Source organism: Gymnodraco acuticeps, unplaced genomic scaffold (genome assembly GCF_902827175.1).
Source record: "Gymnodraco acuticeps unplaced genomic scaffold, fGymAcu1.1, whole genome shotgun sequence".
Lineage (NCBI taxonomy): Eukaryota > Metazoa > Chordata > Actinopteri > Perciformes > Bathydraconidae > Gymnodraco > Gymnodraco acuticeps.
In genome coordinates this window covers 1724817-1751076 of record NW_022991443.1, presented here as the reverse complement: position 1 = coordinate 1751076, position 26260 = coordinate 1724817, and the positions used below count along the sequence as shown (strand labels likewise).

Here is a 26260-nt window from a genome sequence, read left to right as displayed (position 1 = left end):
ATTGTGTATGCTGGTTCACTCAGACCATGGATTGATGGCTGAAAGTAGAATGTCTCATGAAGTGACACTTAACAACTAAAAATAGACACAAAAAGACCACAAAGTCGCACAAAACAACATACAAAATACACAAAACAACAGCAAAAAGAGGCAAAATTACTGTTTTACATTATAAAGAAGTATGTCATTTTGCCACTTGGTGGCAGCGTGGCAAGCTGAGAATACCAGTTCCTTTTTCGATGTTTTTGTGCTAACCAACAATTGGCCATTTTCACACAATCAGTGGATGTAGAGGATCATCATTTGCATTTGGGGTTGTCTTTGTATGACCTGATGAATGTAAGTCTAGTTTATGCTCTCTGTTGATAGTCTCTATGACGCCATGTGTCACATTGTTTATTGAATCAATTAGATGGTCAAGTATACACAATCTGGTCTTTCATGGTTAAAATAATGAAATATGTTATGTTCTTGTGTTCTAAAAGAATACTAAGTAGTTAGCATGAGGGGTGAAAAACAGAACAAGGAATGCAAACTCAAGAATACAATAGACACATTCTTATGGAGGTACAGAGCAGTTGCACCACATTGCTGATCACTTAACAACATAGAGACTTAATTAACACAAAAGAAACCACGACACTGGGTTCAAAGTGTGTCGTACTCACAGCAGGAAGTGCAAAGAAGGCCACCCCGATCATGCTGAACGCGGCTGCCAGCATGCGACCATTCCAGGTCTTTGGAACCTTATCACCATAACCAATGGTGGTGAGAGTTATCTGGTGAGAAGATAAGTTAAAGTCACTCTGATTCGTGGAACAGGTTGCATAAAAGAAAGAAAGGAAAACTGGAAATAAAATGTGTAGTATAAGACAGACCCTTTCCCCCTTGTCTTACCAGTCCCCACCAAAGGGCATCAGCATAGGTCTCAAACTCAGTATTTGAATCCTTCTCCACGGAGTAGACCAGGAATGAAGCCAGGATGAGGCACAGGAAGCCGATGTACCACGCTGTGATGAGCTCCTGCAGGGAAGAACAATACAGTGAGCGGCAGGGAATCTAAAGTAATAGTGTTATCGAGGAAGCCTGGCAAAGTGGTGATGTAACCTCTGTAAATTGGTAAAAATGGCCTTTGTAATAATATTACATTACATTAAATTAGAAACATAATTATGTGAGTCCATTGTCCTCTGCGGTAGACCAAGCACTTCATAATAACCGTCTTTGTTTCCCTCGATGCTTCCTCTCTCCGTCGTCTCACACAAACACACACAGTTTTCCACTATCTTGTTAGTGCACTGCAAGTTGATAATTCAAAGCTCATAAATATATTTCCATACCATGACAGGATTACTGTCACTGAATTAACACGGTGGAAAATAAAGCACTATTGGTTTGAACCCCCATGGTTTAAATCCCATGTGAAGACCACTTTCACCCAGGAGACCACTGTATTGATTGACTGTAAAATAAAACAGTTGACTTATTTTAGGCCTACGTCACTTTTATTACATTCTTAACTTACATACATAACTTAACTTAAATATATAACTTGGGAAATGTAACAAATATAGTTATTTTAACCCAAACCATGACATTTTACTAAACCTAAATAATGTTTAAAACTGCAACTGTGACCTGGAGGAAATAGGTTTTACTTAAAACGTAATTATTAATGTTTTTGTTGTAGCCAAAGTCATCCTTTTGCCCTGGCTTAGCTTATTTAAGTCCTTTCACTTCCTCTGCATGTTTTCTAGGTAAAACAATAACACATGTTTACATTTACAGTAAATTAATCATCTAATTAAAAGCTGGAAGTGGACATACATCAATGATAATACAGTAAAGACAGTATTCAAAACATTATTTATCTTAAAAGATGTTTTTTTTAACCTTTACTTAGCATACATTTCAGTGTAGTTAATGGAACTGCAGAGCACATTAGATATGCTTGTTAACACCACATCTGGCTGGCTAATAATACCAACACTGTGATCACACCTTTGAGAAAAGTGTTTCGAAGATGGAGCCTTCAACTCTTATTCAACTTCTACAGTAAATCTCGAATGATGTCACCTTGCTGTGGGCGTAAACTACAGATCCCAGCAGCTTCCAGGTGCCCCCCCGGCGGTCCATACGCAGCATGCGCAGGATCTGCAGGAATCTCAAACTCCTGATGGCCGAGGTGGCGAACACATTGCCCTGAGAACCGGCCGCCAGCACTGACACTGAGGCGATCAGCACCATGATGTCTGGAGAGAGAAGACACATCACAGAACTCTGAACACGCTGGGGAAGATACAGATCCCCGATCAAACCATGAGTGAATTACCAATACTTTAATGTGTACAACGAGGACCCATTTCCTTGTAATTCAAAAGTTGCTTAGAGTACTTAGAAGCAACTAGAAGAGTCAAGTTTTCTTGAGTTTTTTATGTTCTGTTAAGGGCAACCAATATGGAGAAAATTACAAGAACACTTAACAAAGATGGTTATTATATTCAGGACCAAAGCCTCCAGCATTAGAATGAATGGAAAAAACAGAGTCTGTGTAATGTTTTATGAGCTGAGAGGGCAAAAGTACACACATCCTTTACTCAAGTAGAAGTACAGATACTTGTGTTTAAAAATACTCTGGTAAAAGTAGAAGTACTGACTAAACTTTGTCACTCGAGTAAAAGTAAAAAAGTATGGGCTTCGAAATGTACTTAAGTAAAAAGTACCCATACCTAGCAGCTGTTTTAAAGAGTACCTGACCTCCCTTTATATTAATAGAACAATAATGTCATTGTTAGCTAATGAATGTTTCCATGCTGAACAACGGCAACATGACAACGTTTCCATTGGTCCCTCTTCTTTAAGGCCCTGTCACACTGTCCCGAAATTGACACCCGATGGACACACGAATATGGAACTGTGAATTTCGCACGAAGATGGCCCCGAACCATACACGAAGGCAACATTTACATTACATTTAAGACATACAACTGCAATGAAAGTACCAAAAACAATTATGTTACAGTACTATGATACTGTACTGATATCTTCAGACTTTGTTCTTTACTTTATCCCTCTTTATATGTAGAAAATATTACGTTTTCTCCGTAATGTTGTTTCCATAACAACAACAACTTCCTGTCAACTCTCCTTCAAAATAATATATTATATCCTTTTTAGTTTCACAGAACACAAAATGGGTTTTTTACATAATATATTTACATGATTTTGTTGTGCAATAAAACAACCCGATGGACACACGATAAAGGAAAGGTTCAAATTCGGCTGTGATCGTAGCAACATCGGGCCATTCGTGAGGGCATCTTAAGCCATCGTATGACGTCCGGTGGAGTTTCTCAGGCTCCGGCAGCAACTTCGTGAGCGGTGGCAAAATCTTTGGCATGCCAAAAAATTGCCGAAGGACCTTGCGAAGGTTCATTTTCGTGTTGAATTCGTGTGTAAATGTTGCCCTTCGTAAGGCCATCGTGAGGGCATCTTGTTATCATCGGTGCCATCGGGCATTCGCCCCGATCAGAGTGAGGGTGAATGCACCGATGATAACACGAAGATGACACGATTTGACAAGATGCCCTCACGAGTACCTTACGAAGTTGCCGCTCACGAAGTTGCTGCCGGAGCCTGAGAAACTCCACCAGCGATCATACGATGGCTTAAGATGCCCTCACGAATGGCCCGATGTTGCTACGATCACAGCCGAATTTGAACATTTCCTTTATCGTGTGTCCATCGGGTTGTTTTATTGCACAACAAAATCATGTAAATATATTATGTAAATAACCCAATTTGTGTTCTGTGAAACTAAAAAGGATATAATATATTATTTTGTAGGACAGTTGACAGGAAGTTGTTGCTGTTATGGAAACAACATTACGGAGAAAACGTAATATTTTCTACATATAACGACGGATAAAGTAAAGAACAAAGTCTGAAGATATCAGTACAGTATCATAGTACTGTAACATAATTGTTTTTGGTACTTTCATTGCAGTTGTATGTCTTAAATGTAATGTAAATGTTGTCTTCATGTGTGGTTCGGGGCCATCTTCGTGCGAAATTCACAATTCCATATTCGTGTGTCCATCGGGTGTCAATTTCGGGACAGTGTGACAGGGCCTTTAGAGAAGACCAGGAAATGATGGATACACGGATCGTGTTCAAATCAATAGGCACGCAATGACTCTAAATAATAATTATCACGCCACCAAACACACATTCAGACTAAAGGAACCAGCTGTTTGGGAAATGTAAGAAGTAGAAAGTACAGGTATTTGTTTTAACAATGTAAGAAGTAAAAGTAAAAAGTCGTCAGAAAAATAAGTAGTGGAGTAAAGTGATACCAGAAAAATTTACTTAAGTACAGTAACAAAGTATTTGTGCTCCACTACTCCCCACCTCTGTATATGAGAGCAAGGGGACATCCAGCCCCACTCTGTTTTCTCACCTATGACACAGAAAGGCTTTCTGGCGAACTTGAGCCTCCCGCTCCATCCTCTGTACCGACAGCAGCAGCCAGCCGCCCATATCCTCACGATGTACTCCACTCCAAACACCACGATGGTCACTATTTCCTGTGGAACAAACAAAAGTTAACCCTGAGACATGTTTGTATATGGAGTACAACTAATGAAATGGTACCTACCAGGATGTACAAGGCACTCTCTGAGCTATTCTTGAACTCTCTGATGGTGGCAAACACTGAGAGGATGAGACAGGAGAAGATCAAGAGGAAGCTGATGGGAGGAAAAGTACAAAAACAGTTATTGTTTTTTATTTTAAGGTATTTCACAGTTCATTTCATTCAGTGAATCAGTCTGCATAACCATATAAACAAAGCATGTGTGGTGTCAGTTTCTTAAAGGGGCAGTTCACCCCAAATCAACCAAATATTCTCAATTACCCTAAGGTATTAAAAGATGATTATTTGCATTTCCCCCCCCAGTAAAATGGAGATGAATGAACATTTCAATAACTAAACAGCATTATGGCTTTCAGAAACCATGTCCCATTTCGATGAACCACATATCTTTGTCAACAGTTACCATAAGGACTTTATTTCGTTGGTTTAAACATTTAAATTAAATTGAAGAATGAAGAAAAAACATGTGCATGGCTTGATACCAACCCTTTATGATATTTCCACATTTAATGTAATATTAATCTGCTGGCATTGTCACGATCATTTGCCATAAAGACCATTTCCCATCTGTTTATCAAACTCTGAAGCTTAAATAGGGACAGTTGGGGACTTAATGAATAATTAGTGCCGCAGAAGCTGGGTGGTGCCCTTCTTAGCGGAAATAAGCAAAGTGCATGAACATCTGCAGCTCGTTTAGGAGGAATCAGTGAATTAGTGAGTCAATAAGACAGAAAGCCTGAAAGATGCAAGCAGATACATTTTCATTGGAACTACTGATCCTTCTTAAATAATGTCAATGAAACGATAACAATAAGGTTTCCCATGTAAAACTTGAGTTTGGTCAAGTGACCTTATAACACGTGCTGACATTGACAATTACGAAGAATAAGTGCAATTACTGGCTTTCTCAGAGAGTACCTCTTCACTGGATCGACACAAAAGTCATTACTCCTTTCAACAAAGGTTGGGAGTTAGTGTAAGATGAGTTTAAACTTTGTTAAGACTGGGACAATCCCATAGACCAAACTCCTCCATTAACAGGTTATATACAGGATATTATAAGATGTATACTAAAGATCAATAAAACAATGTGTTTGTCTAGGTACAATAGAAAAGGAATGGTGAATGGTTTTAAGTAGACTGATGTGATTTGGAAGAAAATCAATTCTGCAGCCACACATCCAGAAGATTGGCTGAGACCGTCAGGCGAGCGCTTTATTGGACAGAACATAACATGTGATTTCAGAGAGGAAGAGGCATGGCAAGGCCTGACCTTAGGGACCTTCTTCAGAAAAGATCGACTGGAAGAATTCCAAAGCAGAGATAATGGAGAGTGCCTGGAGAAACCCAATACTAGGACCACGCAGGAATTCAAGAAGAAATAAGAAGAAAGCAGGCGCAGCTATCATTAATCATAAGATACATCAAGCATCTCTCTGAGCACAAGATCAGGTAACACATTAAAGCTCAAACTACACCCGAGTGATCTCATTTAACAATATACTGTTTGAGTGGTGGGAGTGGGCTGATGGAGAAATCAAAGGGTGGTTGTTATGACGAAGATGTGAGTAATACCTATTCACACATCCAACAGGAAAACTGCCTTTTAGCTCCGATTTTGGTCTCAACCTTCATTCCACAAAATGGCCATTTAGCTTCTAAATGCAACACTAACTTCACCAGTTGGTTGCTACATGTATATGATTGATTGTTATCAAACCTATCAAAGGTGTCTTATCAGTTTCTTATCACTACCATTAAAATGCTTCAGATGGGACAAATGACACCTACCTTCACGATATGAAACCGTTTTAGCAGGTTGCAATGTTACAAAACATGATACAAAAATCATTGGTTAGTTCAAGGTAAAGATGGTCGTTTGGGGTACAATAAGTGGATGGGAACTTAAAGTTGCATATGTATGTATGTACGTACATTTGAAGTCACGGTTTGTGTTATGGCTGCAGTGATCTAGCTTAGGAATAGATGACTACAGCCTACTGAACCTCATCTATGTTCAGATAACTACTTCTAAAAGCATTTTATTCAGCTGTTAACATCCAAAGCTGTTGCTGCTGTTTGGTGCTGAACAGGAAGCGGACAGCTAAATGAAACAAAGCTGATGCACAAATAACAAACCAATCAGAAAGGATAGGTGAGATGACCTCGTAGAGATGAGGGGAAGTGGAGAATTTGGTGATAAGTCATTGAGGGTTGGTCAATACCAGTGACACATTTCCATTTGTAGCCTTTATTTAAAGCCTTTAAAAATTACATGTAGTCACTTCATCCATTATTGATATAAGTAATATTGATTGTGTGGAGGCTATGGTGGTCAAATTTCTCCTAGGGCCAAGGAAGAACTAACACCAGCCCCCCCCCCACACACACCCACACACACACACACACCACACACACACACACACACACACACACACACACACACACACACACACACACACACACACACACACACACACACACACACACACACACACACACACACAGTTAGCCAATCAGAAGGAAGCAGCAGAGATCAATGAAGTCAGCTCATTCTTTATACTCTTTCTTATTCCTCGTCAGACGCACTAAAACATCTCGACAATAGTCTAATTCAACTGTAGCTACGACTGTTCTTTATTTGTTTGGTCACGTTGAGGTGATTCTCTTTTACATACACAGTATATGTGCCCAATAGTGATGGCTTTAGCTTTTGATTATTCTTATATTCAAGGTCACTCAATAGGGCAGTCATTTTCTGACAAGTTGTATCAGTTTTCATATATTATCTTCCAGACTGGTCTCCAAATTGGATCGGAATCATTGAGTGAATTAATAGAAAGAATCAGACACAAAAAACACATTATACCATTGGATTCAATACATCTTATTCATTCCTACCCATAGTTAAGGCACCTGCAGAACATTATTCTGACAAGGCGGAGACGTCTGATGCTTCTGTCTTTGGTTCTCTTGTGACATATTGAGGTCAGTCTTCACATGTCATCGTTTACAGAACAGTGACTTGTCACTTCACTGTCTGAAGACCAACATGTTGGTGTGTATGCTGGGAACACATCCATTAATACGACCTCACAAGTCTACATTCATGATGCTGAGACCTTAAGGGACAGTTCTTCCACAAATCACAAGTACATATTTTGCCTCTAACTTTTAGTTCCGTTCATAAATGTATATAGTGTCGGTGTGAGCTCCTCAGTGATTTAGATATCGGACAAACACATATCTAGCTCTTCTCCAACAAAATGAAACTAGATTGCTATTGGCCTGTGTCGGTGAATGTGCTAAACAAACAGAAGAACTTGTTGATTACAGCAAAGTGTGAAGATTATCTTTCTGTATCCAGGTAATGATTTTTCAAATATATTCCTGAGCACCACAACCAGAGGGCCATATCATTCAATTATATTGGAGAGAAGGCACACTCTCTCAAAGGTCCCATGTCATGCTTTTCTGGTTATTACCCGTCCCCTTGTGTGTTATGAAGGTTTTTCTGCATGTGAACGGTCTGCAGAGTCACAAACCCTCAAAGTACACCCTGTAGCGAGTAAAACTCTAACACAGAAAATACCTGTCTCTGCTGCCCCAGAACGCCTCGTTGGACATTTCTCTTTTTCCATTTGTTTCCAAAATGGACCAATCCGCGGAGCTCCTCACACACCGTCACTATCAAACACAATGGGGGGACCTTTAGCGTACATTTTCAACTAACAGGGGGTCCCATTGACTTGCATAGAGCTCCCTGGTTGGTAATAGACGAGTTGGGATGGCGGAGAAATGCTCTCCGCAGACCCATGCTCACAGCGTTATAAACCTTTTTCTTATTGTTTTTACTTCGGCTGTGAGTGTTTGTGTGCACAGGATGAGTTTCGCGCTGTCCCGCTGTATCGCCGACCCGGAAACCACACCAGTAAGCCAGCTCACTGAGCAGCGAGCCTCGTAACGTCCCGACCAATCAGAGCACACTGGGCTCACAGGGAGAGGGGGGGGGCAGGAGCTCCAACAAGCCGTTTAGGACAGAGAGTGAATACACATACTATACAGAGATGCTGAGAAACCAATGTGAGTTTGGAACATTGCACAATATAAATCTATTCTAGTAGACCTCAACAATGGAATTATGATCAGTGGAAATGGCCATGACATGGGACCTTTAACACAATATATCTCACAATTGGCAACTTACACCAAAACAATCCACAGTATACTGATAAATAGCACTACTATTTCAATTTTGTGAAGAACTTTTCCATCAGGATTCGTATAACTTCAGTTTGCTGTAGCTTGCAAATCAAAAAGATGCACTATGCAACCGCACAAAATCAGTTGTCCTGCTTGTGTAAACACTGATGTGGGATATTTCTCTCCTGGTGATTCCTTTATGAAGCAATGTCATTCCTTAAATACATGTCATTCCTGAACTGGAATGTTGCGCACAAAGAAGCACGTTAAATCAGTTTAAGCATCTGTCCTGACCTGACCCTGCCAGGCTCATCAGTACCTCCTAATGAGGACACTTGGTGCTGAAGGCGGGGGGGAGAACCTGCCTCCTGAAGCAGTCACACAATTATCTTTAACAGCTACTCTTCCTCTTTGCCATCAGCAAAGTGCAGATTGAACAGATTCACTTAAAGCCACCATCTGCGATAGACCAAGCAGCTCATGGTTATGCATGAGGTCTTAGGACAAAGAGGGAAATAAAAGTGTGAATTCATGTTATTTACACGTTTTTGGGGCATATATGTCCAGATGTTCATTATCTCATTGGAATGTATGTGTGATACCAACTATAATGCTAATTGGGCACATTTTCTATCAAATAAATAGTTTTAAACCTTCAGGTCTGAAAGTGAAGAAAAATTCTGCCTTAAACCTGCATTCTTTCTAATGTCCAGCAGGGGGTCGACACCTGGGAGTGCAAAAACAAGTCCGGTTGAATAGAAGTCTATGAGGAAAAGACCCTACTTCTCACTTGATTTATTACCTTAGTAGTAGATATGTTCCTAGTGAGTTAGTGGTCTTCATTTTCACTTTAAGCCTTCTGAAATACAGCACGATGTTCAATTTATAAATATTGTTGCGATTTAAAGTAAAAATAGACAATATTGTTGGGTATGCCATCGGTGGGGGCCATCTTGGTTTGTTCTATACTTTGGTCTCAGATTTGTCTCCTTCAAAGTTTGTTTTCAGCCTTAAGAGTGTGAAGGTTTTAGATTCAGAGTTCTGTCGTACTTTGATCCTTGCATGTCACGGCTGGTACCGAATGATGCAAAAGTCAAGATGGTGACAAAAACAAATCTCAATGCTTCAAAACTGTAGTCCAAATAACAATAGGTCCTCCCTGTGACACAATCCACTTCTTATAGTCGATGGTATACCCTAAACTATTCCTTTTGTGCAACATATCTCCTCTTAAAGCAAGGGGCCTGAAATGACACTGTTACATTCAATTAATACATTGCTATTACTGAAAATGTTTTTTTCTATTGACTCAAGATAAATGATCCATTTCTGATTACAGAAAGGTCAGAGGAATGTGTGTATCCACTATTGATAAAGAACCATAGAGATATCAAAGTAACCATGGCACACACAGGTGACCTTAGAGCTCTATTTGTGCACCAGTTTCTCATCTGGTTGTCGCCTGTCCCTAATAAAAAAAAACTCTGACACACACACACACACACACACACACACACACACACACACACACACACACACACCACACACACACACACACACACACACACACACACACCACACACACACACACACACACACACACACACACACGCACACACACACACACACACACACACACACCACACACGTTGCCAGAGTAGTCCAAATGACATCAGTTGGATCAATCACGTAGAGGGGGCATTTGTTGGAAGCAGAAAAGCCTGCATTTGCTCCTGAGCTGCAGATAAAGAAACATTGATTTGCCCCTCTCAGCACAACACTACCTTCCCAGACTCACTCACGTTAAAATAGACTGCGACGAACTAGAAAGCAAATAACGAAAGAAGAATTTGTCACTAAGCGAGAAGCGCCTGTGAGAAGCGTGTGCTCTCACTGCGGCATCCACTGTGTGGGCTCCCCAGGGTGCTGGTGACTTTCTGGGGCACTCTTCTTGTGTAAATACAAGCACCTCCACACCGTCATCCTGCCTCTGAGCAACAGGGGTATCTCTTTGTGCAAGATATGAGAGTCATGTGAAGGTGTAAGTGAGACAGAAAACCCTTTAATGTGGAAAAAGCGGCTAAAGCAAAGGAGGGAACTCTCTTTCAAGAAGATACCAAGAGTTATAGACCATAAAGGGCAGACAGGTGTAGCAGTAAGAAAAGTTATAGTAAGTAATAGTATACTATAGAAGTATGCATTACAAAGTCAAAAGAAGGCCAAATTCCAACAGTAAAATAAAGAAAATATATAATTTTAACCGAGGCCAACATTTGTTTATTTAGATTACTAATCGCCTTTTAACCTAAAATAACAGATGTCACTACAGGAAATAAGCTCAACAACAGACATATTCTAACTTGTTACAGATGGCTGTATGATGGCTTTTTGACACATTCAGCAGATATGGAGCAATAATGGTCCCATCTGATGTAGGTCCTGGACAGCTTTTAGCTCCATGTTTGGTCTCCTCCGCCCCTCAATGGAAAACAGTGCTCTGTAGCAGTTAATGCTTCACATTGTTCAACAGCTAGTCGCTATCTTAGCCGTTTAAAGCTAGGCAGGTACAGTGGCGGCAAAGCCTTTCTGTTGAAAAGAGCAGACAGCTGAAGGCAAAAATGGCAATATGAACCCAATGAAACAAAAAAAAAGTTTAAAAAAGTAACTATTACAGTAGCTGAAAATTCTATAAAGCGCTAAAGAGCTTAAAAGGGAACTTAAGATCTTTCACTCAAGCTAGCATTTATATATGATATACAACAGCTGTGGCCACCAATGACACCAACAGGATAATTGATACTTGAACAATGGCACAAGTATATAGGCCTACACAGCAATATTTAGTTTGAGTACTGCTAGCTAACATATGCTAACTGGTCATGACCGGCCAAAATAAGACTGTAGCAGGAACTCCCCTTTGTGTGTTGAATTGAGCAAGGGTGCAATCTCATGTTGATTTAATGAGTGACAAAATAATAACATATTAAAGTATCTTGAGAGCTTTCTGGGGCTTTGTTTAATCCAAATAGCAGCCGGGACACAACCCATCACTAGCCATAACACAACCACAGACCCACAATTCTAGACACTTCCCATCTCAGCAGCAGCATCTGTCTGTCCTCGCTGTATTTCCTCCCCAGCTCAGCTGAATAATGAATAACTGGAACATGTCCTCAATCTGTCTCTCGGCATCACTTTAACGGATCATTAGTTTTACTTTCCACCGATTGATCACTATCTAAACTTTTTGTTTTCCCTTCTCTCTTGCAGATCTTTCTCAGTTCCACATTGGTAAAGACACATTCTGTCATCTCACAGCTGCAGAGGCCTTTCAATTTCCTCACACAGCTCAGCTGCTGCTTCCTGCAAGAGAACTCAAAGTAATGAGGCGCCTATTGAAGCCAAATCAGTGAATATATCACAGGCCTGATCTCTGAAACAGTGCGGAACGTGCAGTCCCTTAGATAGATGGGAGAGGACTGAGATGTAGCGAGAACCTGGAATAATTAAAAGGCTTTTTTGCAAACTGTCAAATCGTCCCTCCTTATAGAACTGTATTAGTGAAAGTGAGCTGAGGAAGACTGCAGCTGTTCTGACAGCAGGACCTTGGAACAAGCAGTTTCTCCCTCAGAAAATAGGAAATGTTCACACCCAGTCTGCTGCATTTTTACAAGTCGCCAAAGATTTGGATTTGGCATTGGTGTCAGACAGCAGCTAGATAGATAGACGGAGAAAGAAAGAGAAACTAGAGGCAGCCAAACAGAGAGCTCTCTGGATACAGATATCGACCGTTCACACAAACACCTGCTTAACATTTCAGCCCATCAAAAAGAAATGGCAGAGCACGTTTCTGAACGCTGTTCATCAGCTCAAGGCAGCGCCGTCTTTTCGGAGCGCAGATAAAAAGAAGAATGAATGAGGAGGGGGAATATTCGACTGAAGTCAGCACATGATAGTTTCATAAATCAGCTGGCTGGAAATAAAAAGAGTTGAGGGAATAAATGAGATGTGGGGGCGATGAATAATGTATGGGCCAGAGGGATGGTTAGAGGCAGAGTCGCGGAACGCTGATGTTCTTCTTCTTAGTGTTAACTTTGAATGCATTTGAGTTGTTCTCTACTTTACAACATGCTTAGAGGATTCTGATCTTAGCAGTGGTGGAAAGTATACAAGTACTGAACACATGTGAGGTACTTGTACTTGATCATTATAGAGACCCGTGAAACACAAGAACATATACAAATCACACTGAAGGCATTCGTTGTTTAATCCTCTGACATAATTGCAATTAATTTCAATATGATAAACCTTTACTAAAAATAAATGCAGAAATATATATCTACTGCTTTTCATTTGACTCATGTTGAATATGTTGGGGCTTGTTGGACCAACAAACACTGTGAAGGTGTTACTTTGGGGTATTGGTTGACGGCAGCGCTAATTTGTGACATTTTACAGATGGATAAATTGAGAAAATGATTGTTAGATGAATCCATAGAAGAAATTAAGTTGAAATCCTATTTGGTTTAAAAATGTTGCTTCATATCAAACAACAACAAATTCAATCTAATAATCCAATGATAAAACATAAAGTATAACAATATAACCCTCAGAGTATTTTTCAGTATACTTTTATTACTTGCGTTTTCAAGACAATCCTTTTGCTAGTATTGTAATATTTGTACAGTATGGTACATGCTACTGACTAGATAACTTGGTGTATTTGGATCTAAAAGCGATATTATCCAAAACAACTTCACTGCTGCCTGCACTAGATTCAGACATGAATTAGCACTACCTGTTAAGAGAGACATTGGTACAAAAATATCAAAACAAAGCAAACCAAATGGCAAAGAAGGAGGTTTTGCTGGCTGTTATCTTACTGCGTTAATGTGTGTGTGTGTGTGTGTGTGTGTGTGTGTGTGTGTGTGTGTGTGTGTGTGTGTGTGTTTTCACATTAAAGCACACATGCTTACTCCTGCATCCGGGAGTCTCTGGGGTGGGGAGATGCTGTGCAGTGAATTCCTTAATGCTGTGATTCAACCTCATACTAGGAATCAGCATCACTGGATGTAAAGGATTCAGGCACGGATGGGTTAGGGTCGACCCACATTTTCATCTTGGAGAATATGTAGGCTAACATACTGGAATTACTATTTTTCACACACACCAAACTAATGCAAGTTATGTGTTAAATGAGACTAATAAGGACTTTTAAACCTACACTTGAAGTGAACACATATTGAAACAACTGGGAAATAAGACAACATGGTACTTGTTTCATACAACACGGGATTGGAAGACATGTCACATGCAGGCTGGAGTTTTTTGGGAAGGGGTCTTAAAGAGACAGGCACTAAAACAGAGTGTTTCAGAACAAGACTGACTACAAGTATAATTAAATAGACAGTATGAAGAAAATACAAATGTTTTCTGACCATTAAAACATGTAAAGATGTTTCAGTAAAACCCCAAATACAAGTATGAACCCGAAAAATTAGGATGATATGTCCCCTTTAAACATAAAGGTCAGTTTACTGTTAATTGGGATATCTTCTCAAAAAGAGTGTGACCATTGTTTTTTTTGACATGGAGTCTACATTTCAGACGTTCATTTTAAAATAAGTGATCAATTACGAGTCAAGGGGCGTTGCATCTTGGGAAATGCAGGATTTAAGTGTGATTTGCTCAGCGTCTGCTGCACCGATTGCCTTTTTGTTCTTATCTCTTCTTAAGCCCCCAGCCTAAAGGAAATGCATTACTAAAGTATTAGAGTGCCCCTTTAATGTGAAACACAAATAAGGGATATTTGTGTTATCCAGAAAAATTAATGTTTTCAATGCTGACAACCCAGAAGATCTCACACACACACACACACACACACACACACACACACACACACACACACACACACACACACACACACACACACACCCACACACACACACACACACACACACACACACACACACACACACACACACACACACACACACACACACACACGACTGTCTGCCACATTAATTAGTGAAAGTACTGACGCTGCGCGGAGCTGTCCACATACCGCGGTGCTGAAACACACCGTTGCCGCAATACAACTCTAATCTATGAAAAAGAAAGTGTGCACGTGTCAAACATAGCTGAAGGATCACAATACATCATAAACACCTAAACGGACATAACTCAATCAGCAAAAAGCATGAGAATGCAACATTGAGAGTTACAGAGGGAGTTATGCAGGTGAAGTGATACCCCTCCTAGAATCGAGCTATGGCAGCATGACAAAGCTTAACGCAACATGATCATAGCAAAACCACACACAAAACCGGCAAACCTGCATACCAGCTGCCCTTAAAAATCATGCCGGTGTTTCCCAGAATATAGTTAGGCCGTGCATTAGCTGCAGCCCCGATCGTTACTTACACATAAGCGTGGTAGATGAACGCCCATCCCCGCGGTCTCTCCAGCGCATTGTAGAGGAAACTCTGTAGTTTCCGATAGCTGGCATTTTTCTTCGATGGTCGGGGTCTCCCGGCGGAGATGCTGGACCTCGGTCTGCAGAGGATGCTGTTCCGCTTGGTGCTGTCCGAGCCCGCAATGAGCAGCGCCCCGTCCCTGCTGGATTCAGGAGCCCCGGGGTCCAATCCAACAAAACCGACTTTGTGCTTCTTCTCCCCGGCTTGAGTTGGGTAAACCCCGCCGTTGAGAGATTTCTTCACCATCCTAAAGTCGGCTCTAACGAAGAGTTGTCCGTGCCGCGAGGATGCATCCCCGGTGCTGAGGGGTGTGTGTGCTGGTCCTGAATGCAGTCAGTGTCGGTGCCCCCTAGAAAACCAATTGCAATAAGCATGCGAAACTGCACACTGTATGCTTTTCACGTTAGCCCCTTCCGGCCATTTGACAGACACAGCAAGGAGGCACATTATCTGCAGTCTTATCATGTTGGCCATCAGAAATATATCTGCAATCTAATGGCACAGGAACACTGCAAAGTTCAATTGAACATGCATCCAGCTGTCTTCTAATGCAATAACAGCTGGTCTGGTGTGTCACTTTGCAAGTTATTGATTAGACGAAGATCTTCCCTGTGGTTTCACCGCATTTTCAAAAGATATGCCCCAAGATACCCTTCCATCCTCTCAGGGAGAAGCTGCAGGGAAGAAGATGCATGATAATGCAATATTCATGTGTTGGCTCTCATAAACTTCAAGCTTTGTTTTTGTAATGTTTGACTCCTCTGATTGAGCAATGTTGAAATACACATACAGTATGCCAAAATCTAAAGGCATCTGTCAACATGCAGTTAAGATGTAAAAAAAGAAAGGCTAATAAAGAATCCCTTAGCTGGGCATTAAAAGGCAACATAATGTACATTAATTAAGGGATTAGGACTGAATAATGTAAATGCATAAGAGTAGAAGTAAATTCAGTTTCCCCATGATAAACACCCAGACAGGAAAAGATCAGAGTTATGGAGTTTCAAAAGAAAACGACTTCAATCAAAGGCTATAGAGACAGCCTGCTGATCAGGTGGACTTCCAAGTCATTCATATAACAGTACTGACAAACACAGTAGACCAAAGCAACAGAAACAGAAACAACTTTATAAAAAAACAGAACAATGAATTGTAAAAGAATAAAATAACTTCCTCACAAGAGGGACACCATTTGCCAACATCGTCACACTGTGAACATTTTTATTTTCTAACTTGTTAAGATTGCATTTACAATGATCATTTTAGAAAGATTCAAACAAGATTCCTTTGTACAGTTATTTTCAAGCAACATAAAAATTGCAAATAAAGTATATACAAAAACATTAGAATAATGTAAATAAAAGTGTAATCAGTGACATGATTGTTTGTCCAGCTACACATGCTGCAGCCATTAGCTAATTCAAACTGGTAAAACACGTCGAACCAGATTATGGTAATAAATGCTGCATTCTGGGATTTTTATACAATATACACTGCTCGGACTAAGAGCACATTTGATGAGGGGGAAGGAGAAATATCCGCTGAGTCTTACATGTCAACAGAGGGTTGAAATGGACAGTGGCCATGCTACTGCCGAGGGATGTGGGGAGACTATTCTCACATGCTCCGATTGCTTTTCAATAAATAAAAAGGACTAAGTGATCTGCCTAATGAGAGCAGCATGTCCAGACAGAGTCATGTCCAACCTTTTTATCAGTCAAAGAGTTGTCAGTGAGGTTACGCTCAGCAAAGAGAAACTCTTCTCAATGCAGTCATGATCACAATTACTGTATTACTCCATAAAAATAATCAAATTTCACTTATAGCATTAATCAGACATATCCTATATATTAGTATCTGACTTTGCTACAGTTTGTATGTACAACTTAAAATATTTTGTAAAATAATGTTACTGTGTTTCAGCTCTGAAACCATCCCTTTGTTGACGTCACCCACAAACTGCTTACAGTACTTTTTGCTAACACTTGAATGGACCAATCATTGTGCTTTTTGAATACCTACAGTAATACAGTAATACCTACAGTATACAACAGTTCCAAGACAATGTAAAAACCAATTTAAAAAAAAATCAAAATAATGTCTTAGTTGACAGAAGGCAATCCTTCAACTAGCACATTTTGAATTAATATATTAATAATTTAATAACCTGTTGAATCGTGTGTGCTTATGACAAGCAGCCTTGTATGGTTTGATTTAGCTTCCTTTGTCCTGATTCGGATTAGCTAGCTTCTGCTCCTCTTCCCTCCTTTTGCTCTCCCTGAATGTAACACTTCCTGACGTTATATGACGTGTCAATACATTTAAAAAACACACACACACAAGCAGTTATGTCTTGAAAAAACAAAAACAAAGGCATGCCATTGGTCCTTTAAATACTGTTCAATACGTAGGATGGAATGCTTTTAGATTATTTAATACCTGATATAGTATAAGTGAGGGATAAAAATTCTCCTTCCGGACACAATAAATAACTATCCTTCATATAGTGCCGTAATACAGTACTCACACTAAAACCTACAGTAATTGCACAGTAACCACATGCAAAGGGCTGAAGAAAGAGCAGCCCTCCCCCTCTATCATCCGTTTTTCCATCAAACCCTACTTTCATCTCTCTGTCTATTCTTTGACTTTCAACATCTATTCAGTCAGCCAACATATGTCAAATACCAGGGTACTCCACTTCTCTCGGGGTCCCAGCATTAAGCCCTGGGGAACACCAGCCAAACAGAGAAAGAGACAGGAGCTGCAGTCCAAGGCATAAGATGACAGTCAACTAAAGGTAGTTTGGTTAATCCAGTTAATACGAGTTTGATAAGGAGCTTAATCATTGGGTGATGCCTGAAGTTGGCCTCTCCTCTTAACTTGTGAATATGTTCGCACCAGATGTGTGTAGACAGACAGGCAAAGCAATAACACTTCTATCTGGTTGGCTTCCAACAGCAGTACATGACTAGTCTTGAGTTTCAGGCTGTGTCATTATCACTGTAGATGCTCTCTGGTAGCTGTCCTTAGTCATTTGTACAGTTGTGTTTTGTCTGTACTCTGCACAGAAGACTAGTGGTATCCGTGATGGAATGATCCCTGAAAATGGAGCAGTGGGGGAGGATCTCCTGGACAGAAACCGGTGAGACTTGCACTCTTTTGTTAATGTCATCTCTCGTCATATCCTTCACATTCACCCTTTCTCTGACAAGCTTGCTGAAGTGACGGTTTTCTTTAGAGGTCTCCATCTGAAGGTGGCAAACACAGCTTGAAGAGCCTGTGGAAAAAGAACAACTGGATGTGAGAAAATCCATCTTGTCTAAGACTATATTATTTTCAGATGGCATAAGAAAGATGCTAAACGAAGTTGTATACAGTACCTTGGGAATGCTGGAGTCATCTGGTCCATAACTTTGAGATTTTTAGCAGAGAGCTCAACTCTTGGCCCCTATTAAAAGAGAACACATATGCTATAAGCAAAGGTTCTAAAGAGTTTTGCAACTTCAAGCCCAGCTTTGATTGCTAAAAAACGTATTTGGACCACATTCATTCAAATTCATAAGAAAAACAAAACATGACAATAACTAAAATACTGGACCTTAAAAATATATTATGCCACTGTCAACTGTAATGATCAAAAACAAATGAACATTCCTAATTGTGCAAAAATTAACTAGCCTTGTAAATTACGACCATAAACAACAACATTTTGCAGTTCCTCCGCGGCCCACTTAAATGCTGGCTCAGCATCCAAAAATCTCTATGTAAACTATTTATATATACTATCTATTTCTAGACATATTATGTCTAGAAATATTTGCTGTAAAGCAGATGTATTATCATAAAACACATCAATTATTATTTGATACAATTGACCAAATGCATCAATGTGGTAGAATTGTTCTGGTTCAGTTAAAGAGCAGGTGAGAGAAATGTTCGACCACTATAGTAACTAACTGTGTATCAAATGCAGGCTGGGTTATGAGGTATTAATACTAAACCACTTTTGGTATATCAGTACCGTGACAATATGATTATACCTAGTTATCATTAACAAAGTTCTGTTGTTTAAATAAATATTTCTAATCTAATTGTTTTCTGTTTACTACTTTAACAAGCTCAGGTATTTAACGAAAGACGTAATAATTAATGTGAAAAAAGAAAAAGAATATTCACTCATTCATTTTGCGTTACTGAATTATGCCCAGTCCTAGTTTCTACTAAATACATTTCTAAGGTAACGAAATTATGTTAAAATAAGTAGTTTTTTCTGAAATAATTTTTAAAGAAAATTGTGCAAATAATCTGCCTTAGAGTTGTACCTGTTTGCGCATTATGTCCATGGTCTGCATGATGCAGCGCGGCATGAGACCGTGGTTCCTCGATAGTATCATTGCCTGCTCCAGTGTCACATTCAAGGTACATCTGCCACAAAAAATAAAATGTGATAGGTCAGTAAGAAAGACACTAATAGGGTTGTCAATATATGGACATTTGTATCAGCAGTAGAAATGAATTCAAAACTGTGAGTTGAAGCCTCAGTCCACTGTGCTAATCTTTATTCCAGCTGACAGTTGAGTGGTGCTTCACAATCAGTCAAATCGTGTTAGGGTGGTGCCAGGCTGACCTCTGCATGCCGGTGCCACACATGGTGATGTGGCAGGCTCCCAGGCGGTTACACAGCTCCGAGGACACGCACAGCACGCTGACACCTGACGGGTGGCCCTGGGCGCTGTGCCGCACGTTGACGTACGACTGCATGAGTCGGCACAGGTCGTCCAGCGTGTTGAGGGGTCGCAGCAGCTGTGAGGAGGAAACCAAGGTCAGATAGGGTCAGCGGTTAAATGGACAAAGTGTGGCAAAAGTGGCCATCTCACCAAGTCATTTAGAGTCTTATTGGGTGTAATTCAGTTTATTGGTATATTCAGCTCAAACTACATAGAAATTATTGATTTCCTACAGTACGTACTGTAGTTCTGAAAATGTTCTTAAGGCAAGACAGTATATTTAAAAAACACAATACTACCAAATAGTACATTAATATCCATTAAATTAGGCAGAAACTAGATTTGTATTTTTTGTATTTTGAGATCATATTACTTGTTTTTTGATAGAAAAGAGTTATGTATATATATATTTGTATTAAAATATCATTATATTTCTCAATACAAAACATGTGATTTATACAGTCAATATGTATTTTCTTTTTCTAATACTTAGTTGCAATTTGTATAGGTTTATGAGGCTACACAAAGTTGACATGCTCAGGGCTTATGCAATTTATATATGTTATTATTGAAGACTAGACTAAGTCAAGTAAACGGCTTGTTAAGATGGTGCACCAGCAGAAAACATTCACAAATGACAAATCATTGTACAAATAAAAAGGTGACATTACAGATCTAGATATTAACACTACTGTAAGTTCTATTGGTTTAATAACTGGAATCTAGTTCAGCTACAGTCCGTTTGGGACACTACCGTTTGATTTCTAATCCAATCATCACTGAGGTTCAAATGGAGGCGGTTTATAATGTCGAGGTTAGTTGGAGTTAATAGGGGAGTCTTGACCAGCTACAGTGGAGTGTGGGGGGGGGGGGGGGGGGACACCAGTTCATCTTACTTTTGAAATGCTTGGTTGAAGGTCTCTAACTTCAAGGCCCAGTATCTGTGCTTGCATTTATATTCAGTCACAACATTATATAAAACAATTGACTTATGTTACAAGAACAAGTGATATAAGACCAAATTGACTGCAAGAGAAATACATGAAAAATGTATTGGGTAGGTTTGTATTTACCTGGTCGATCTTCATTGCTGTGGTGTTTGAGTCTGTAGGAAGATTGGATTTCTCCAAATAGAAAGCTCTGTTGGGATAGAAAGACATATCTATTTCAGTTTTGAAAACCTCACCACCTTGATTGGAAATGTACAGATTGGTATTGCAGCACGCTGTGTGTGAGAGCTGAGTCATCTTCACGTTATGGATTATGCATCTGCTATGGTACATATATCATCATGTATTGATATTGCATGAGTCATACCCCAGGAATGTACATGCTCATATGAGAAATTGCTGACATAAAAAAACATATGTTACAGGGAATGAACAAAGACAATAAACTAGAAAAAATGAAACAACTAAAAGCATTCATATATATGTAACTTGTAAACCTTACCTCTATTTAAAGAAAAAATAATTGTGACATGACATTTATAGCACTTAAATACACGAGGTTTTATTCTCAGCTTGCCTTGCACATAAAATACATTTTATTTTCAGTTAGAGATCAAGCAAAAAGGAAGATTTATCAAATGAAAGGGGCCCAATAAGGCTCTAACAAAGAGAAACTCCCTCTGGAGGTAACTTTGGGAGTTTAGTCTTTGAAGACCATTTACATGCTCAAAAAACTATATAACACTGAAGGAAAAGTAGAACCCCAAAAAGCACAATAGAGCCCCTTTAATGTCAAAGGTGCATTCATAAATGAGTTGAGCATGTTAAGCAACAATAAAACACAAACTCTGTGTTCACATGTAGCCAATACAAATCCTTAGTTGGTGGGTGTGGGACAGGTTTAAATACATGAGTCCCACCAAAAAGTATTCGAGCCCCTTAATAATAGCTCAGAGTAAAGCAGTGGAAGTGTAGTTTCTGCCATGTTATGCAACACCACGGGCTGAACTCTCCCTTTCAGGTGAAATAGATCCTGAGTGCTGGTGAGGAACTCCTCTGGAGGGCTGTGATGCAGTGTAGCTGTACCTGAGTCTGCGGTAGTAAGCCTTGACCTTCTCCAGTGAGACAGCGTTGGTGCGCTGCTGGATCTCCTCCATGGCTGCGTAGTCCTGCTGGGACACTCCCTCCGGACGCTCCAGAGCTGGGTTAAACAGGCAGGAGGCATTTAGATTTACACACAGTAATATGATAACATTTATCATGCCTTCTAACGACAAAAACGTTTGAGGATGCGATTAAATATGAGTCTTAACAGACAATGGCCACAAAAAACGTCAACATCTGCTACAGTATATTGCAATTCTTCCACACAGCCTGCAGTAAAGACTATTTTCCAGTAGGTGGGAGTGTTCCTCCACAGATCTGCACAACGGAGCACTCTGCTCCACATTAACTTACACAGGAGCAATACGAGCTCTCTCATTGGGTTAGTGTTCCAACTGGCACTTGTCTGCGGAAAATGAATGGCCATTTGGCAGACAGGAGTGATGCCTCATGCTATCCATTCATTCTAGGCCAGCGGAGAGATGGAGAGCTATGAGGCACATGGCAGCAAAGGAGGATGCAAAGGTGGAGTGTTTTAAATGGCCAATAAAAGGCTTCAAAGTAACTTAATAAAAGCATATAATGCTTTCAGGAAATGTGCATGAGTGAGAGGCTGCATACTGCACTGAGAGTGTTCTTAGATTATACAATTTGAAGTCTACAGAAGTTGTTTCATGCCCTCCAATAAAGTCCAACACTCCCATTTGGCTCCGTTCACCCTTATAATGGAATTAGGATTTAACTATATATTTGAAAAGGATTTGATCATTTAACACATTGGTCATCATTATTTATAGGTTATCAGATTTAGTTGAATTGGCTCTCGAGCCTTTTAGGATGTACATTGTCATCGAAAAGCTTCTAATAAACACAGATTTTATTCGTGGAACTATTGTTGGTGTTTCTACCATTTTTAATTACCAGGTGGCCTTGTTTTGACAAAGGGGAGACCTCTTCAGATAATTAGGCTCCTGACTATTATCTGGTACTCGGTATTACATTTCAAAGGAACGACACCTGAGAGCCATTGTTGTGTTCTTCCTTAACTTATTTATCTCTACCCCTGACTTCCAGTTTTGTTAAGTCCCTCTAGCTCGTTGGTCCCGCCCCGCCCAGTCTTACCCCTGGTGAAGAGGACGGTGTGCAGTTTGAGGCTGCCTCCGTTCTGCAGCCGGCTGGGCAGCTCACTGAAGTGACAGCTGTCCAGGAACAGGGTGACCCTCAGGGCCTGTCGGCTGCCCTCCACCTGGTAACACACTGGTGAGTCTGCAACACATAAACAAAGACAGAAGAGATTTTAGCAAGACTGCTATTTGATCAAGTTGTGTCTCTGGCTAAGATGAGAACATGAGGAGGGTAAGGGGCTATGAAGTTAGTGACCTTAAGCTACCTTCAGATCATTTGTGACAGACTTCTACAGAGTGAACTCAAACAGTTACAAATCCAGCATTAATAATATAGAACGTAATAGTGAAGTTTTACAGTAAATCAAAAAAGACACGTGTAGTTTTGGCAGGATACTGTTTGTTGTTGTAATATTGATTTCGGCCACAAGAGGCTGAAGTGCACCACAACATCATGTTCTAAATAGGACTCAAGACATCCTTTTTTTAAGTTAGTTTTAAGTTCTCCACAGTTATGTAACCTCCAAGCACACATCCTATGTCATTTTAATTTAGAGTCCATGGATGAAAAGAAAAACAAGCTGATACAGATTGTTTTCAAATAGCAATGTTTCCCCCCAAACGGTTTGAAAAGATTACACTGGAAACACCTAGATTTTAACCTGTTCTCAAATCATAAAACCTTAAAATAAAACAATTTAAATCAGACTTATAAACACGGTCTGTGTTTATTATATATTTTAAACCAATGTTTAGACGAGATATTATTAGAGTTAGTAACATATATCATAAAAACCTATTGGTTAGGGCTGTCTGATTTCAGATATCTCCATTATGTCTTATAATTGTTCATGAGTTTTTCAACTGCTTTTGAATACATGAATTAAATGTAACCTTATCTCATCCTACAAACAACATCAAACCAGTAATAATTTATGACTGACAGTGGTGCATGAGCAGTTCCCAGAAAATGGATGCAATGACCTTTTACAGAGCAACCTCTGGGGTCAGTGCTCTTTTCTCAAGAACCCATCAAGCTGTAATCCTGTGGAATTGGCTGTGATGCTTCAGGCTGAACTCTGGGGCCTCAGACTCTGTGGAGCTTTCATGATTCCTCCCCTACCAGCAGCTCACAGCGTGCTCAAGATGCTATTAGCAAATCAATACTGGCCAATGGACGGTGCTGCCACAAACCATCTGCCTGCACTGCAGCAGTCTGAGCAGAAAATGCACCTTTTTTACATCAGGGTTTAAGGGATAAGTTTGCACTGCACTGCACAGTGACTAAGCTAAAACCGTATCAACATGCATTAGTTTGCATATTCAGAATATATGCATGTGTACACTTTTTGCTCCAAAATAGCAAATCCCTGCTTTATCCAAGGCTTTTCCTCCCAAATGGGAAGTGCATGTTGTGCTTTGCCCTTTGAGCGGCAATCTCTGCCGGCCATATTGAGGCTTCTGAAAAGAGACGTGATTCAGGATGCAGTCCTTTTGTATCCTTTGGCTTTTTAAGCTTCTGGTGGCCAGGAGCACCGTTACTGAATGCAGATACTGAAGTTATTAAAGGCACAAATACGCCCAGGAGAGCGTGTCAAGATGCTCACAATGCCCCGCTACAAACAACCTGCCCATGCATCCTCAAAAGAAAGTGCTGAAGTGCACGATTGTATTTGAATGCTTACTCTGCTACGTACTGCGGTTGGTGCGAGAATATTTCAAATGGGCTGTCTGTGCATATCTATCACTGCATGTGTTTTAGCAATGCAGTTTAAATGAAGCCCATCACAGCCTGTCAGGAAGGGATCATCTATCTGTGATGCAAGGACGACTGCCATTGTTTGAGATGATTTGTGGAGCCATTATAGTGTTGTTTTAGCTCTCTGTTGAACGGAAAATGAAAGCTGCAACGGCAAAATGGCAATTTCTCCCCCTCAATGGCTACCGCACGTCCACATAATGGAACTTATTCAGAGTTGCTCAAACCATACAGCTGCTCATTAGCAGCAGTGCGGTTTGAATGAGCAAAGTCAGTCTTTGTGGATGGATCTCTTACTTGCGACGAGACACTCGTCCTCCAGTTGCCTGAAGAACACAGTGACTTTGTCCAAGTCCAACAGGGCCGCCTTGGTGTCTTCCAGCATGGTGCGCTCCTCTTTCTGCCGGGCGGAGAAAAAGAAAGCTCAGAATTGTAAGAGTAGGAGAGGTTTGAGAGTAAGAAGCAGGAGGAGAGGTTTGAGAGTAAGGAGCAGGAGGAGAGGTTTGAGAGTAAGAAGCAGGAGGAGAGGTTTGAGAGTAAGAAGCAGGAGGAGAGGTTTGAGAGTAAGGAGCAGGAGGAGAGGGTTTGAGAAGTAAGGAGCAGGAGGAGAGGTTTGAGAGGTAAGAAGCAGGAGGAGAGGTTTGAGAGTAAGAAGCAGGAGGAGAGGTTTGAGAGTAAGAAGCAGGAGGAGAGGTTTGAGAGTCTGAGAGGAGCAGGAGGAGAGGTTTGAGAGTAAGGAGCAGGAGGACAGGTTTGAGAGTAAGAAGCAGGAGGAGAGGTTTGAGAGTAAGGAGCAGGAGGAGAGGTTTGAGAGTAAGGAGCAGGAGGAGAGGTTTGAGAGTAAGGAGCAGGAGGAGAGGTTTGAGAGTAAGGAGCAGGAGGAAGAGGTTTGAGAGTAAGGAGCAGGAGGAGAGGTTTGAGAGTAAGGAGCAGGAGGAGAGGTTTGAGAGGTAAGGAGCAGGAGGAGAGGTTGAGAGTCTGGAGTAAGGAGCAGGAGGAGAGGTTTGAGGTAAGGAGCAGGAGGAGAGGTTTGAGAGTAAGAAGCAGGAGGAGAGGTTTGAGAGTAAGGAGCAGGATGAGAGGTTTGAGAGTAAGAAACAGGAGGAGAGGTTTGAGAGTCAGGAGCAGGAGGAGAGGGGAGGTTTGAAGTAAGGAGCAGTAGGAAGACCAGGTTTGAGTAAGCAGGAGGAGAGGTTTGAGAGTAAGGAGCAGGAGGAGAGAGGTTTGAGAGTAAGGAGCAGGAGGAGGAGGTTTGAGAGT

At 40.5% G+C, this 26260-nt stretch overlaps 2 protein-coding genes across 5 annotated transcripts in view; both read right to left on the bottom strand.

The window, feature by feature from the left end:
* Nucleotides 1-15579, bottom strand: part of LOC117532863 (potassium voltage-gated channel subfamily KQT member 2) — a 47210-nt gene extending 31631 nt beyond the window's left edge. The window contains 6 exon segments of the mRNA XM_034196429.1: nucleotides 669-779; nucleotides 898-1023; nucleotides 2077-2252; nucleotides 4460-4586; nucleotides 4658-4748; nucleotides 15281-15579. Of these exon segments, the coding sequence (XP_034052320.1) occupies nucleotides 669-779; nucleotides 898-1023; nucleotides 2077-2252; nucleotides 4460-4586; nucleotides 4658-4748; nucleotides 15281-15579 (930 nt within the window).
* An 861-nt stretch (nucleotides 15580-16440) lies between these two features.
* prex1 (phosphatidylinositol-3,4,5-trisphosphate-dependent Rac exchange factor 1) overlaps nucleotides 16441-26260 on the bottom strand; it is a 108208-nt gene continuing 98388 nt past the window's right edge. For 2 of the 4 annotated variants that reach the window (XM_034196323.1, XM_034196324.1), the window contains exons 33-40: nucleotides 25298-25400; nucleotides 23240-23383; nucleotides 22100-22214; nucleotides 21137-21203; nucleotides 19964-20139; nucleotides 19659-19761; nucleotides 18717-18784; nucleotides 18404-18613 (exon numbers count right to left, since the gene is read on the bottom strand). In XM_034196323.1, the coding sequence (XP_034052214.1) occupies nucleotides 18571-18613; nucleotides 18717-18784; nucleotides 19659-19761; nucleotides 19964-20139; nucleotides 21137-21203; nucleotides 22100-22214; nucleotides 23240-23383; nucleotides 25298-25400 (819 nt within the window). In that variant the 3' untranslated portion in view covers nucleotides 18404-18570. Of the gene's footprint in view, nucleotides 18614-18716; nucleotides 18785-19658; nucleotides 19762-19963; nucleotides 20140-20959; nucleotides 21005-21136; nucleotides 21204-22099; nucleotides 22215-23239; nucleotides 23384-25297; nucleotides 25401-26260 lie in introns of all 4 variants that reach the window. The other 2 variants (XM_034196321.1, XM_034196322.1) reach the window with 2 other exon arrangements.